Below are 14,356 nucleotides of genomic sequence, written 5' to 3'. Positions count from 1 at the left end.
TGTGGCTACCTTCCTTTTCATCTAGCCTAGCTGCGGTTACTCTGCTGTTAGCCTACTGTTAGCCTGTGGACCTGAAGAGATGGCACACAGCAGTCATGCGTAAAACTCTCACCTCTGGCAATTTCTGCAAGATCTAAGGTAAACTGACTGCCACTAGATGCATAGATATGGTAGGTACAGTATATATTGGTAGAGTAGGTGTCTAGTTGTATTATAGATATCTAGTGTTATAGTACACAAGGAATCTAGTTGTATTATTTGTTCTAGTGGGAAAATACACTTGGTAGTGCTAAAGTAGACTATGTATCTAGTGGTATAAGAGATGTATTATACTAGTGGTATAGTAGACTAGATGTCTAGAGGCATAGACTAGGTGTCTAGTCGTACTATAGTAGATTAGATATCTAAGTGTACAATATGCTAGGTCTCTACTAGTGGTATAGTTGTCTACTTATGTGGTATACTATAGGTATCTAGTGGTATAGACTAGACTCACTAATTAGTTGTAAGTATCCTAGGTATGGTAGGTATCTAGTGTTAAAGTACACAAAAAATCTAGTTGTATGGTAGGTTCGTCGTTAAGTTGCTATATAAAAGCGTCTGCTTTATGCCCCAAATGTAAATGTATATCGTGTAGAGACGTATACTAGAATAGGTAGAATAGGTGGTATAGTAGACTAGATATCTTTGGGTACAGTAGACTAGGTATATCTAGTGGTAATATAGTAGACTAGGTATCTAGTGGTATAGTAGCCTAGGTATATGGTGGTAATATAGTTGACTAGGTATCTTGTGGTAGAGGGGACACTACATTTACATTTATGGCATATAGCAGACGCTTTTATCCAAAGCGACTTACAATAAGTATATTTGTCAGAAGAAGGACGAACAATATGTCACTGTAGGTACAGTAAGGAGGTTCTTAGAACCAAGTTCAAAGCACTAACAATCGCTAGGTTAACCCATTCCCTGTATGCAACAAAGCTAGCTAGGATAAGATGCTATACAACTAAGTACTTTTTTTTTGCTCGAGAGAGTCTAGGTATCTATTGTTATAATAGACTAGGTGTCTAATGGTGCTATAGGTAACTACTGCTATAGTTACCTAGGTGTGTAGTGTATTGTAGATTATGTACCTAGTGATATAATAGACAAGTTGTCTAATGGTGCCGTAGACAAGGTATTTAATGCTAAATAAGTCTAGGTATAGGAGATTAGGTGTCTAGTGGTATAGATTAGTCGTACAATAGTTGATATAAGTGTACAGTATACTAGGTAGTAGGTAGGTATCTAAGGGTATATGACTATTTTTTTTAGAAACAATTGCCCGGTTATCTGCCTAAGTTCTTCACATCTTTGAATCAAATGAAATTGAATCGCATGTTGCAATGGCATTTTGAAAACCAGACACAGAAAGTCGGAGTCAAAGGTTGAAATTTATGCCAATATTTAACCATATCATATGATGATTATTGATCCATTGCCCAGACCTGGCCTCCCCTGTATTCAACCACCAATGGTACAGTCCACCCCCCCCCCCCCCCCCACAGACTGGAGACGGGGGTACCGGCCAGCCTCAGGCCGGCTGACTTCTGGACAAAGCTCCTTTAGGTCAGGGTTCTCCATCGCTAAGCAGACAATACAATCTCTCTGTTGCCTTGCTGATTGTTTGAGATGCTTGCTGAACGCATGCAGAACAGGTAGGCCTCGGTGTCTCCAGGGTAACTAGCTTTGTTTATGTCTTGGGAACTCAACCAGGAGGGATTTATAACGTGGGATGTCATGTCTCTATTGATGTACGACCATGTTTGTCTTTATTTTAGTCACAGTCAATATGAGCTGTTGGATTGGTGTGGTAATGGTATGCCTTTTTATATGCCAATATTAGCTCATTAACATCACTCTCTTGTTGACTGCATGCGCTTGTCTCTGTGGAATAGGTGGACAGTGTCTCTTCCCTTTTCACAGGTTCTAGCCAATACTGGTTTTGAGTTTAAGTTCCTTAACGGCTGACTGTGATTTCTTTCTATATCGTTGGGATGAAATATCTTCCTTATGATTGAAGCAAAACTTAAAAGCTATATGTATCCTTAATATGAAAAGGAAATCAGAGGGCACATGCTTACTGTTGAAGTTAAAACAATTTTCCCTTGATATTGTTCAGTTTTGGGCTTTGAAATGTAAAACACTATAACACTATTATAAGACCATAATGTGTCTGTCAACATTAAACAGAACTACAGAACACTTATCCAAGCAAAAGCACTGAATGTGCAAACGCTAAAGCTCACAGTATCTTTTCCGGTCTGAGTGCTTCTTGTTTGTCTTTGTGCTGGCACTGCGGTTCTCTGGGTGGACTTCCCCATCTCCCCCTGCTCTGAGAACATGTCTGATGGTTACATCACAGCCGGGTCTCCAACTACCAGTGGCACCAAGTTGTTTGAAGACCCCGGCTTTCCGGCATACCGTCTCCCTCTCCTAGGATTTGGCACCCCCTTCCCGTTGCTACTGATCCCAGGGACTAATAGAAGGTGGCATTCAGCTAAAGGGAATGCTTCGAACTGAGCCGTGGTGGGCCAATAAGTGGTCGCTTGAATTCCCTTTCCGCTACCGTCAGAATTCAATCTTCCCCCTGAGCCTTGTTTAACTCCTCTAGCTTTAGCCTTGTTTAACTCTTCTGGATTTAGCCTTGTTTAATTATTCTAGCTTTAGCCTTGTTTAACTCCTCCAGATTTAGCCTTGTTTAACCCCTCTAGATTTAGCCTTGTTTAACTCCTCCAGATGTAGCCATGTTTAACCCCTCTAGATTTAGCCTTGTTTAACTCCTCCAGATTTAGCCATGTTTAACTCCTCTAGATTTAGCCTTGTTTAACTACTCTAGATTAAGCCTTTTTCAACCCCTCTAGCTTTAGCATGGTTAAACTCCTCTAGATTTATCATTGTTTAACTCCTCTACTGCTTTAGCCTTGTTTAACTCCCCAAGTATTTTTCATTATGGATTGACTGTGTTGTGTTTAAAACTGACACAGCATTTCTCATGTGAGACGTGGCAAAATAACATGACTAACTCTCCAGTCATTGCGCAAAATGACGTAGAATCACCAAACAAAAAAGAAAGAAACAAAGATCCCCATGAAGCATTCTCATGTATATATGAACACACTACATTAATGGTGTTACCTCACAGTTCAGCTCCGTGGTGTCTCATTGTCTGACTGTCTTTAGCTCGACTCTATCAACTACTACCCACAACTCACTGCGGACGTAGATCTTTTGAAATCACCCATCAACTGCTTCTGTTTTGAGATGTCTACATTGTCTCCTCCTCCTTCTAGCTTTGTCTCTTCTAGCTTGGCTCTGCACTCCAGGTTAATGTGTTGTGTTTCATATCAACACATGGACAACAGACCTCCATTTTGATGATTACCTCTTATCTTTTACAGTAGGCGTGCATGTGTAATAATAATAATACAATAGTTTAGTCAACATAAACTAGGACACACCCAAACAAGTACACTGTGTGTGTGTGTGTGTGGGTGTGGGTGTGGGGGTGTGTGTGTGTGTGTGTGTGTCTTTAAATAAACATTTGTATTTGCGCCAGAAGGAAAAGGATGAGTCAATAACGGTTCTGTCTGTAGTGATGGAAAGAGAACAAGAGAGAGGGAGAAAGAGGTGGATGCCACCCTGCCACCCTTACACTGATTGCCAAGTAGCAGTGGGGATACACCATCTGATCCTGCTGGGAGGATGTGATGTCACTGGGACGGCACGATGTCACTGGTTTGGCGTGATATCGCTGAGATGTTATTATGTCCCTTGGTGGTTGTGATGGCATGCAGGAGTCGAGACACGTGACTCAACAATAGTCGGACATAGGAGGACATTATAGACTAAAGATGATGAATCTTTAAAGTGAATTATATAGTAATGTGAAGAAATGCCTTCAACAATCCCTATGTAATGTGGTTGTCTCTCTGTCTCTGTCTGTGTGTTTGTGTGTCTGTCTGGGTTTTTGTGTGTGTCTGTGTGTTTGTGTGTCTCTGTCTGGGATTTTGTGTGTCTGTTTGTGTCTGTCTCTGTGTGTCTCTGTCTGTGTGTCTGTCTGTTTGTGTGTCTCTGTGAGTGTGTGTGTGTCTCTGTCTGTGCGTGTTTGTGTGTCTCTGTCTGTGTGTGTGTGTCTCTGTCTGTGTGTGTGTGTGTTTGTGTGTCTCTGTCTGTTTGTGTGTCTGTGTTTGTGTGTGTGTCTCTCATTCTGTGTGTGTGTGTCTCTCTTTCTGTGTGTGTGTTTGTGTGTCTCTGTCTGTGTGTCTCTGTGTGTGTGTGTGTGTGTGTGTGTGTGTGTGTGTGTGTGTGTGTGTGTGTGTGTGTGTGTGTGTGTGTGTGTGTGTGTGTGTGTGTGTGTGTGTGTGTGTGTGTGTGTGTGTTTGTGTGTCTCTGTCTGTGTGTATCTCTGTCTTCCCCTCCCAGGGCTGGCTCCGGCCTGACGACAGCCCCCAGGATGAACATGGTGAAGAGGATCATGGGGAGGCCCAGGCAGGAGGAATGCAGCCCGCAGGACAACGCGCTGGGGCTCATGCACCTGCGACGCCTCTTCTCCGAGCTCTGCCATCCCCCGCGTCACATGACCCAGAAGGAGCAGGAGGAGAAGCTCTACATGATGCTTCCTGTCTTCAACAGGGTAGGCCACGCCCCCAACCACCAGCTCCGTCTCTACTGTAGCTCTGTATGATCTACAGTACTACTAGTGACAACTGCAGGGAAGATTGCTATGGTATCATGTTTAGACAATAGATGGTATGGTTTATTAATCCAAGACAAAAAAAGCAGGTGTAGGAGCAAGTACAGGACACCGATTTATGAAGAAATGTATAACTATATTATACACATTACAATGATATTATATATTTAAGTTGTCAAACAGGTGTATTTGATATTAAGCCTGTGTGTATTGTAGGTGTTTGGTAATGCTCCACCGAGCACCATGACAGAGAAGTTCTCAGACGTGCTTCAGTTCACCACCCAGGTGTCCAGACTTATGGTGACGGAGATCAGGCGCAGGGCCTCCAACAAGTCCACAGGTAACTAACTCACCCTGCTGTGTGTGTGTGTGTAACCACAAAAAGACTCAACACTAGCGTAGCCGCAATAGCTTTGTCATCCTCGTTGGGAGAGCAGCAAATTATCAACTCCACCGACATCAAAAATACGGGATGCAGGATGATTAAGTCCTAGCCTGTCCAAGCCTGCAAATGCGGCATCCTTTTCTTCTTTCTTCATAATAAACACACTTTGTTTTAATGTTAAATAATATTTAACATTCTCTAATGTGATATCTACGGGTTTTTCGGAAAACCAACCATTCAAGTGAGTAAATCAAATGTGGTCCGAAAGGTAGGCACCTTAATCACCTCTTATAAAATTCATATTGCATTATATATTCAAAGAACAAAAGTATTACAATCTCATTTTCCACCAATATCGTGCAACACAAATGTGTTTGCATATGTATTAATCTGTGTTTGTGCTTGGTCTTGCAGAGGCAGCCAGCAGAGCTATCGTCCAGTTCCTGGAGGTGAACCAGAGTGAGGAGACAAGCAGGGGATGGATGCTGCTCTCTACAATCAACCTACTGGCTTCTTCTGGACAGGTGAGGACCCTACCTCTCTCTCACTCACTCACAAACGTTATCACACACAACCATTATCACGTTATCGCTACACACTTTGTAACACGAAAGAAAAGAAAGGGCACTATATATAATATTATTAATAAAACATGAAAAAAAATACACTAACATTGTCATGTAGATTATATGAAATATTCCATTAACTCTATATTATCCTAATATACAATTTGAACATAACCTAAATCCTATGAATGATTAATAATTAATGAATAATTTATAATATAATATTAATAATAAGAACCTGAATTGTGACCTCCAGAAAACAGTGGACTGCATGACGACCATGTCGGTGCCCTCCACACTGGTCAAGTGTCTCTACCTGTTCTTCGACCTTCCAAACATGGCCGACCCCCCGGGGGGCCCCGCCCCTCCCCCTCCTCCAGCCCCTCCCCAACAGGACAAGAACTCCGGCAACCCGGAGCTGCCTCTGGCCGACCGCCGCGCCCTGCTGCAGAAAGTGTTTGTTCAGGTAACTCACCTCTCTTACAACACATTATCAGGGGGGAAACTCGTCAGCCTTCTGTGAAATTGGCTGTTTTAACTCAAATCGGGCATCCATGTGAATTGTGTAGAACTGCCAAAAGGGGGGGGGGGGGTCTCCGTCTTCGTCTCCGTCTCCGTCTCGTCGAGGTTATCACGAGTCCAAGTCACTGAGAGGCAAAGTAGGGTGTGTCATGACTTTGCCCTGGGACGGCTGCTGCTGATAGACCATCTTGTGCCGTCTCGTTTGCTGCTAGCTCCACTTTCAGGCAGCATGGAGAATTACTGTAAGCAGCCTGTTTTATACAAGTAATTATGTAGGTGATAAGGTGTAGCAGGAAAACTGCAGTGTAGGAGGACAGGAAAGCCAAAGTGAGGCACATAGATGCTCAAAATAGGAAGAAAGCACTGGTCCAGTAAATGGCAAAAATGCACAAGTAATGTGCTTTGCTGTGTGGGCTGGGTATGGGATGGGGGGTTCATGTAAAAAAATCGAATGGAAGCGACCAAGTTGTTGTTATTATTGGTACTGCTTCATATAGTAGGTCTGAACATCACTAACAGGCTTTTATGTGTCACTTTAAAAAAATAAAAAAATTAAAAAAATTGATAAAATCTATAGCACACAAGGGGAAAGTGAGTAGTCAAAAAAACAATCTCAGAAAAAAATAGTTTTTCTAAATAACCAAGAAAACTAAAAGCAAATAAAATAACTTGTGACTACAAACATCATCCTCCAGTTTGTTTAGAAAAATTAAGCATGAATCATAGCAAGGGGCCTGGGCGCATTGATCATTTTATTTATTTTCTGGCAAAACAGTTTTGTAACACCAAAAAGGTGTTAATGCATATTGAATTATGAATGAACAATAATGCATAATTCACACACTTAAGCCTTCCTACTGAAAGTATTTCTCCAGGTAACTCGCCTGTATTCCAATACATGATATTATTCAATATTAAAAAGCATAATACATTATTGCAGTACTCTTAAGCCCTACTACAGAAGGCATTTGTTCACCCTCTCTCCCACGCTCACCAACAGTAGATTATTATATTATTACATTATTACAATGCATCATGTATGACTACATTATTAAATGACATAAGAAGTCCTCTTGAATAAAGTGTTTGTTCAGGTAACACAACTCTACCTATCTCTACATTATTACAAAACACATTATGTTATTCAAAGTATACATTACATCTACTCCATTAGCGTGAGGCCCCCTGTTGAAGCACCCCTCTATATTCCTATATGTTGTGACTGTGCTCAGATCCTGGTGAAGCTGTGTAGCTTTGTGTCTCCGGCGGAGGAGCTGGCCCAGAAGGACGACCTCCAGCTCCTCTTCAGCGCCATCACCTCCTGGTGTCCTCCTCACAACCTCCCCTGGAGGAGGAGTGCTGGGGAGGTTTTGGCCACCATCTCACGCCACGGCCTCAGCGTCAACGTGGTCAAGTACATCCACGGTCAGTGCATCAATTCAGTTTATTTACAGCCTTCGAAAGTGTTTTTAGTAAACCTTCAAAAGTAAAAGCATTATGGATTAATAAATCTGCTACTTCCCTTGACTTAGCTACTCTCCTTATACCTGGTGTTGCTCCATGTCTGGCTCCTGTGTTGAATTAGTTTTGTTGTGCTATCTATTTTATTTTTTAACTTTTATTTGTAATAAATCACCTCTACTTTGTACTATTGAGCTGCTGTAACAAGTGGATTTCCCTAGTCTTGGATTAATAAAGTTTATCTTAATCTATTGTAAATTAACCTAGATCTCCCCTCCTCTGTACCTGCAGAGAAGGAATGTCTTTCCACCTGTGTCCAGAACATGCAACAGTCAGACGACCTTTCCCCCCTGGAGATTGTAGAGATGTTTGCAGGCCTTTCCTGCTTCCTGAAAGACTCTAGCCACCTTTCCCAGACCCTTCTGGATGATTTTCGAATGTGCCAGGGCTACGCCTTCCTCTGTGACCTAATGCTCAGGTACGAACCTGTCCTGATTAGACTGCCTGTCCAGGGACGTGAAACGTAAAAATAAGTGTCAACTTCATTAAAATGAAGGAGATGATCAGCAAAGAATCCAGCTGAAATAAAATGCCAAGACACAGAAGATCAAAGATGTGTTTTCCTTGCAACCAAACTTACTAGTAACCTTGAGCCTTGTTTCTCAGACTGGAGCAGGCCAAAGAGGATGAATCAAAGGATGCACTGAAGGACCTCGTCAACCTGGTCACCTGTCTGACCACATATGGAGTAACAGAACTCAAGCCTGCCGGATTGACCACTGGAGCTCCCTTCCTCCTGCCCGGCTTTGTCCTCCCATTGCCTTCTGGGAAAGGTAACGCCTGATCATCCCTTCTTACTCACAGAGCCACAACATACTATTCTCGTGTTATAAAAAAATGGTTGACGGTTTGATGATGGCAAGGTGAATACTTATTTCACTTCTTCCTTTTGCCTCATAGAGTCAACAGACACAGAAACAGAAAATGTCTGTGGTTTGATTCTCCTGTACAGGTAACATTGTTTCTGTTCTGCCTCATGGTTGTCTAGGTAACACGGTGAGGAACTTGCAGGCGTTCTCCGTTCTGCAGAACGCCTTCCTGCGTGCCAAGACCAGCAGGCTGGCTCGCATGGTGCTCGACGCCATCGCTAACATCTACGCCGCGGAGCCTGCCAACTACTTCATCCTGGAGGCGCAGCACACGCTGTCGCAGTTCGCAGAGCGAGTGGCCAAGCTCCCCGAAGCCCAGGTCAAGTACTTTGAGCTCCTGGAGTTTGTGGTCTTCAACCTGAACTACGTCCCCTGTAAGGAGCTCTTCAGTGTCAGTGTGCTGCTCAAGTCCAGCACCTCGCACGCGTGCAGTAGCACCGCTGTCCGCATGCTACTGAAGCTGGCACGCCACGACGCCGTCTTCAGCGATGTCCTGCGAGAGGTGGGCCTTCTGGAGGTGCTGGTCAACCTTCTGCACAAGTACACCGCTTTGCTCAAGGACCCTGCGGTACAGCAGAACACGGCGACGCAACAAAACCCGCAGAACAACGAGCATGGTAGGTGACACTCTATTAGTGGATGATTAGAAGTTGAGTGGATGAACATCGGATGAGTTGAAGGTGGCCTCTGTTATTGGCAGATGATGTTGTCTGTTTGGCTTTGATGGCTTACATGAGAGTCATGCAGGGGTATGCGCTATGATGATCTGTCTTTACAAAGATTGTTATCATCGTGCACATTCTATCAGCTAAGTGCGATGGCTCAAACAAGGATCCAAAGTTGTTTTCTTAGATAGTTCTTGAATCATACTTTCTTCAATAAAGTGGATTATTACCTTCAATAAGGGTTATAACCTTCAATAAGGGCCACCCATAGTGTAACGCAATGACGTGTGTGGACCCTGAAGCTCTGTCTGAGCAGCGGATTATTTTTGATATCCGCATCCGAGTGAGTGTTAAGCTTCTCGGATACTTCTAGAATAACTCCATGGTGTGGCACATTTCATGTATAACATCGCTTATTATAACGCTCATAGACAACGACGGAACTAAAAGTGTATCACAAAGTTACCGTGGAATGTAACACACTAGCTGAAATAATGGGTTCACTTAAACTTTAATATCAATATATACTGTTATATATATATATATATATACAGTATATATTGATATTAAAGTTTAAGTGAACCCAATATTTCAGCTAGTGTGTTACATTCCACGGTTATATATTAATATCAATATATATATATATATATATATATATATATATACTAGAGCTGTCAAGCGATTAAAATATTTAATCGTGATTAATCGCATTAATGTCATAGTTAACTCACGATTAATCGCGATTAATCACAAATTCTTTTTCTATGCTAAATATCGCTTGATTTTTTTGTCCCATAATTCTTCTTATTTTAATTCTCTTATCAACATGGTGAGGTGCATCGGCTTGCCTTGTGCAAATGATTTTTTATTGATAACAACATTTGCATATACTGATCAAAACAGGACGATACAAAAAAAGAGCCTATAGTGCAATTAAACGACTGCTTTGAACAAATGTCATTTGAACATAGCAGTCAGGCTACTGCTTCTTTGTTTTGAGCCAAAAAAATAAATAAAATAATTTTTTTTTTAATAAAATAATTGCGTCAATCGCGCGATAAAAAATTTAACGCCGTTAAAATTGGTTTGCGTTAACGCCGTTAATAACGCGTTTAACTGACAGCTCTAATATATACATATATTAGTCATCATTTGAAATCAATGTTTCCCACTATGCGAGGCACCGTTATTAATAGGGGTGCAATTGATCACAAAAGTCACGGTTCGGATCATGTCACGGTTTTTGAGTCACGGGTCGGATCATTTTCGGATCAACAACAAAAAAGATAACAAGACAAATGTGACTTTAAATAAAATCTTCAAATGTGTAAAACAAAATAAAGTGAACAATTTAAGCATAGTAAATACTTATAAAAAATTGCTGTATATAAAATATATACATAAAATAAAAACTTAACTAAAGATTTCCATCCAATGTATAATTTAAATCTTAAAACATTTTACAACAAAATAAAGCAATCTGAGGCATTATTCCTTCTTCTTTTTTAACATGGATAGTAAATAAAATAAAAAACCTGTGTCCAAAGGAAGCACAGCAGACCTGGATTTACAACTTTAAATGCAGGATGTCTGCCATGCCTGGGGAGAGTGTAGAGTCTCTCCCCAGGCAATGCAGACATCCTCGTAGTATCGTACGAGGAGTATCGTAGCGAAATACAGTTTCTGTCGTGTTTTATTTGGCATTTTGTAGATCCATTGATTTCTGTTGGAAGACTCATTGCTCGTTGACCGGAAAAGGAAAGGTAGTCTTTTCGCTCGGTTCTAGCCCTACTATTGATACGGAGCACCGAGCGAAAAGACTACAACCAAACATAAACAGCCCCTTTCCGGTTCCGGTCCGGTTTCCGTTTCAATTGGATTTACAAAATGCCAAATAAAACACAACAGAAACTGTACGCTGTCGCTACGATACTTGTTTAGGAACATCAACTAACACCACTAACCACTCGGGGAATTGCACATTTCTGAAAACTAACGTTTTGTTAAGGTTTTAGGACAGGTTTGGGAATGCCCATAACCAGCCATACTGATGCAGGCAGGGTCCATTCAAAATGAGGCAAATACCCGTAACAGGACAAATAGTCAACATTTCGGTGTCAACCACTATATTTCATCCTAGACAATCCAGAGGGGGCTCAATGTGCTAAATACCGGAATTGTCCTTTAAACATGCACCAATCATGTGAACGGACAATATTCGAAAAAAAAAAAAAAATTGCATGGTCAGCCGATCCGCGGATCACTTTGTGTCCCGAACCGTGAGGGTTGATCTGTACTGATCACGGGTAATCCGTGATCCGTTGCACCAATAGTAATTAATATAAAACATCTGTGAAATCAAGCATTTGCCAGTCTCCGCTCCATTCTGCCAGACTACGCACAGTACTCAGCCCGTTATGGCAAAACCTGTATTGTTGAAGACAATGTATGTAGTAGTGACTGATTACAAACTTAAAATACAAGTACCCATGGAGAGAATAATTCTCACCAGTGCGAGAGGTTTGCGTTATCCCTGCCTGTAGGGTGTCCTGCTAATTTGTTAACACTCACATCCTTCAAGTGCATTATGAACGCAATAACGTGATCTTAAGCAGGGACAAGGAGGTAGACTCAGTGGACCACGGCACTGTGGGTCTAGGTGAGTTAACTGCTGGAACCTCACCAGCTGTCGCCTCTCTCTAGCCCTGCGCCTCTCTCTAACGCCATCCATTCAATGTTTCAGTATTCAGGTAACACTGCTAAACTTGGACGGCGGATTGACCCATTCCCTCCCTGCTCACCATCACTTTATGATTAAGCATGAATATGTAGGAAACATTTACAGCACGTGTTAGAGACTTCATTTTCTTTTCTCCTTTGCGGCGCATTCTCACTTCTTCTTATGGTTGTACTGTTAAATAACTTGCAAAACATGAAAAATAATCATGAGTAGTTTGTGGATCATGATCCTGCTAAAAAAATCTTGATCTGATATTATTTTCATATGGCCCACCCCTAACATCATGGTTCTCTGCTGGAAGAAGATGGTATGCCCTCCTCAGGCTAGGGGGGAGAGACTTTCCCCAGGGAAGGTGTCCGGGTTCACTCTCCGTGACAGCAGGAGGAACCTGCTGATCTGGATGAAGCTCCTGCTCCTCCGCATGAAGTGGAGCAAGTTGAGGAACACCTGGTGGTTCAGGCCTCCTGAACAGAGGCCCAACAACCAGGTGTTCTGACACAACCCTCTGTGAGGCTACCCCGGGGACGACCCAGGACATGTTGGAGGGATAACATCTCTGTGGGCTAGGGCTGAACGATTTTAAGAAAAAATTGAAATTGCGATTTTTCTGGTAGAGATTGCGGTTTCGATTTCAACCACGATTTATTTTCTTTAAATCAAGTTTCAGTATAAATTAATATAACCAATGAATTCCATTAAGGTAATGCAATAATGAAATTGCTGGCAACAGATTTCAAATGCAAGACTGTTTATTCAAGTACCTAAAAAACAACAACCAAAAAAGTCAAATAAAAAGGGAGCCCTCTTTCTTAAGTAAACTTGCTTCAATGGCTCATCAGCATCAAAATAATTTCACTTTTGTAAAAAAAAAAAAAAAGAAAAAAAAGAAAAGAAATTATATTAAAAAAAAAAAGAAAAAACCCGCAGCTTTGACGATCCCAAAATCGTAATGCTTAAGATCGCGATTTTCGGTCGAAAACGATAGATCGTTCAGCCCTACTGTGGGCCTAGGAGTGCATACTGATCTTCAAGTATAAGTTGTAGGAATTCCTTGGGGAAAGGGACAGGTGTGTGTGGGTGCCTTTCTAGGTTATATTCTATAGTAGTTGATAATTATCATATATATTTCAATATTCTGTGTCTCCAGGTGACAGTAGGAACAGTTCAGTGGTGGAAGAGCAGAAACAGCTGGCCTGGCTCGTGATGGAGACACTGACAGTACTTCTGCAGGGCTCCAATATCAACGCAGGTACTCACTCACTCACACTCACGCTGTATTACTATCTATCTACAATGGGGGCTTTTCGTGTTTTTTTATGTCCAGGCAGTTTAGGACTCCCTAACTGCCATCATCTCAAGCTACTTAAGAGCACTATAACAGTTTCCATCACCATGTAGTTTAGAGCTCCCTTGCTTTCTTTAGTTTCTATCACCATACGTTTTACGGCTATAACTGTCTCTTATCACCATGTCAATAGGGCTCCAAGTGTTTCTATCTCCCGTAGTTTAAGGCTCTTTTACTTTCTCTATCTCCCAGGTGTCTCTAACTGTCAAGGTCCAGGTAGTTTAGGGCTCTAACGGTCTCTATCTCCAGATAGTTTAGAGTTCTAATGGTCACTATCTCCAGGTAGTTTAGAGCTTTAACGGTCTCTATCGCCAGGTAGTTTACGTCTCTAACGGTCTCCATCTCCAGGTAATTCAGAGCTATAATGGTCTCTATCTCCAGGTAGTTCAGAGCTCTAATGGTCTCTATCTCCGGGTAGTTTAAAGATCTAATGGTCACTATCTCCAGGTAGTTTAGGACTCTAACGGTCTCTATCTCAAGGTAGTTTAGAGCTCTAACGGTCTCTATCTCCAGGTCTATTCAGAGAGTTCGGGGGCGCTCGCTGTGTCCACAACATCATCCGTTACCGCCAGTGTAGAGAGCAGGCTCTTCTGATCATCCAGCAGCTGGTGGTTTCTCCCAGCGGGGACGATGACATGGGAACCCTGCTTGGGCTCATGACCTCAGCACCCTGCACCGAGATGGAGCTGAAGGCTGACATCCTGAGGGTACGCACACGCACATGCACATTGCACACACACACGCACACATAAACTTGGTATTTTTACTTTTTAGTTAAACAAATGTGAAATAAAGCATTGACTTTCAACCTTTTTTATTTTGTTTTATTTAGTTAGTTGCAACCAGAAGGTTTGTCTAATTAGAACCGGCTGCGTTTCTATTCAATGCCTCATCAGACTGTTGAAGGTCTATTATGGCCCTGTCGAAGAAGAACAGGAAGTGTGCGAGTTCTCTAGTTCACCATTTTGAGGGACATTTAAATGTTAACTTCCCTTTTCCAAAGGC

The 14,356-nt window shown here is 42.0% G+C and overlaps 1 protein-coding gene across 4 annotated transcripts in view; it reads left to right on the top strand.

The window, feature by feature from the left end:
- Window positions 1–14,356, top strand: part of wdfy3 (WD repeat and FYVE domain containing 3) — an 86,615-nt gene that overhangs the window by 741 nt on the left and 71,518 nt on the right. For all 4 annotated transcript variants that reach the window (XR_008895854.1, XM_056591690.1, XM_056591688.1 and 1 more), the window contains exons 2-11: window positions 4,468–4,678; window positions 4,955–5,078; window positions 5,538–5,647; window positions 5,946–6,155; window positions 7,444–7,636; window positions 7,964–8,150; window positions 8,339–8,505; window positions 8,721–9,218; window positions 13,154–13,255; window positions 13,865–14,058. Coding sequence is in view for 3 of the 4 variants with exons in the window: in XM_056591690.1 (XP_056447665.1) it covers window positions 4,499–4,678; window positions 4,955–5,078; window positions 5,538–5,647; window positions 5,946–6,155; window positions 7,444–7,636; window positions 7,964–8,150; window positions 8,339–8,505; window positions 8,721–9,218; window positions 13,154–13,255; window positions 13,865–14,058 (1,965 nt within the window). In the remaining variant the exon portion in view is untranslated. The remainder of the gene's footprint in view (window positions 1–4,467; window positions 4,679–4,954; window positions 5,079–5,537; window positions 5,648–5,945; window positions 6,156–7,443; window positions 7,637–7,963; window positions 8,151–8,338; window positions 8,506–8,720; window positions 9,219–13,153; window positions 13,256–13,864; window positions 14,059–14,356) is intronic.

The sequence above is a fragment of the Gadus chalcogrammus genome, chromosome 6, assembly GCF_026213295.1.
Source record: "Gadus chalcogrammus isolate NIFS_2021 chromosome 6, NIFS_Gcha_1.0, whole genome shotgun sequence".
In the NCBI taxonomy this organism is placed as follows: domain Eukaryota; kingdom Metazoa; phylum Chordata; class Actinopteri; order Gadiformes; family Gadidae; genus Gadus; species Gadus chalcogrammus.
Note: the sequence above shows the minus strand (reverse complement) of the source record. Positions and strands in the feature narration are given on the sequence as shown.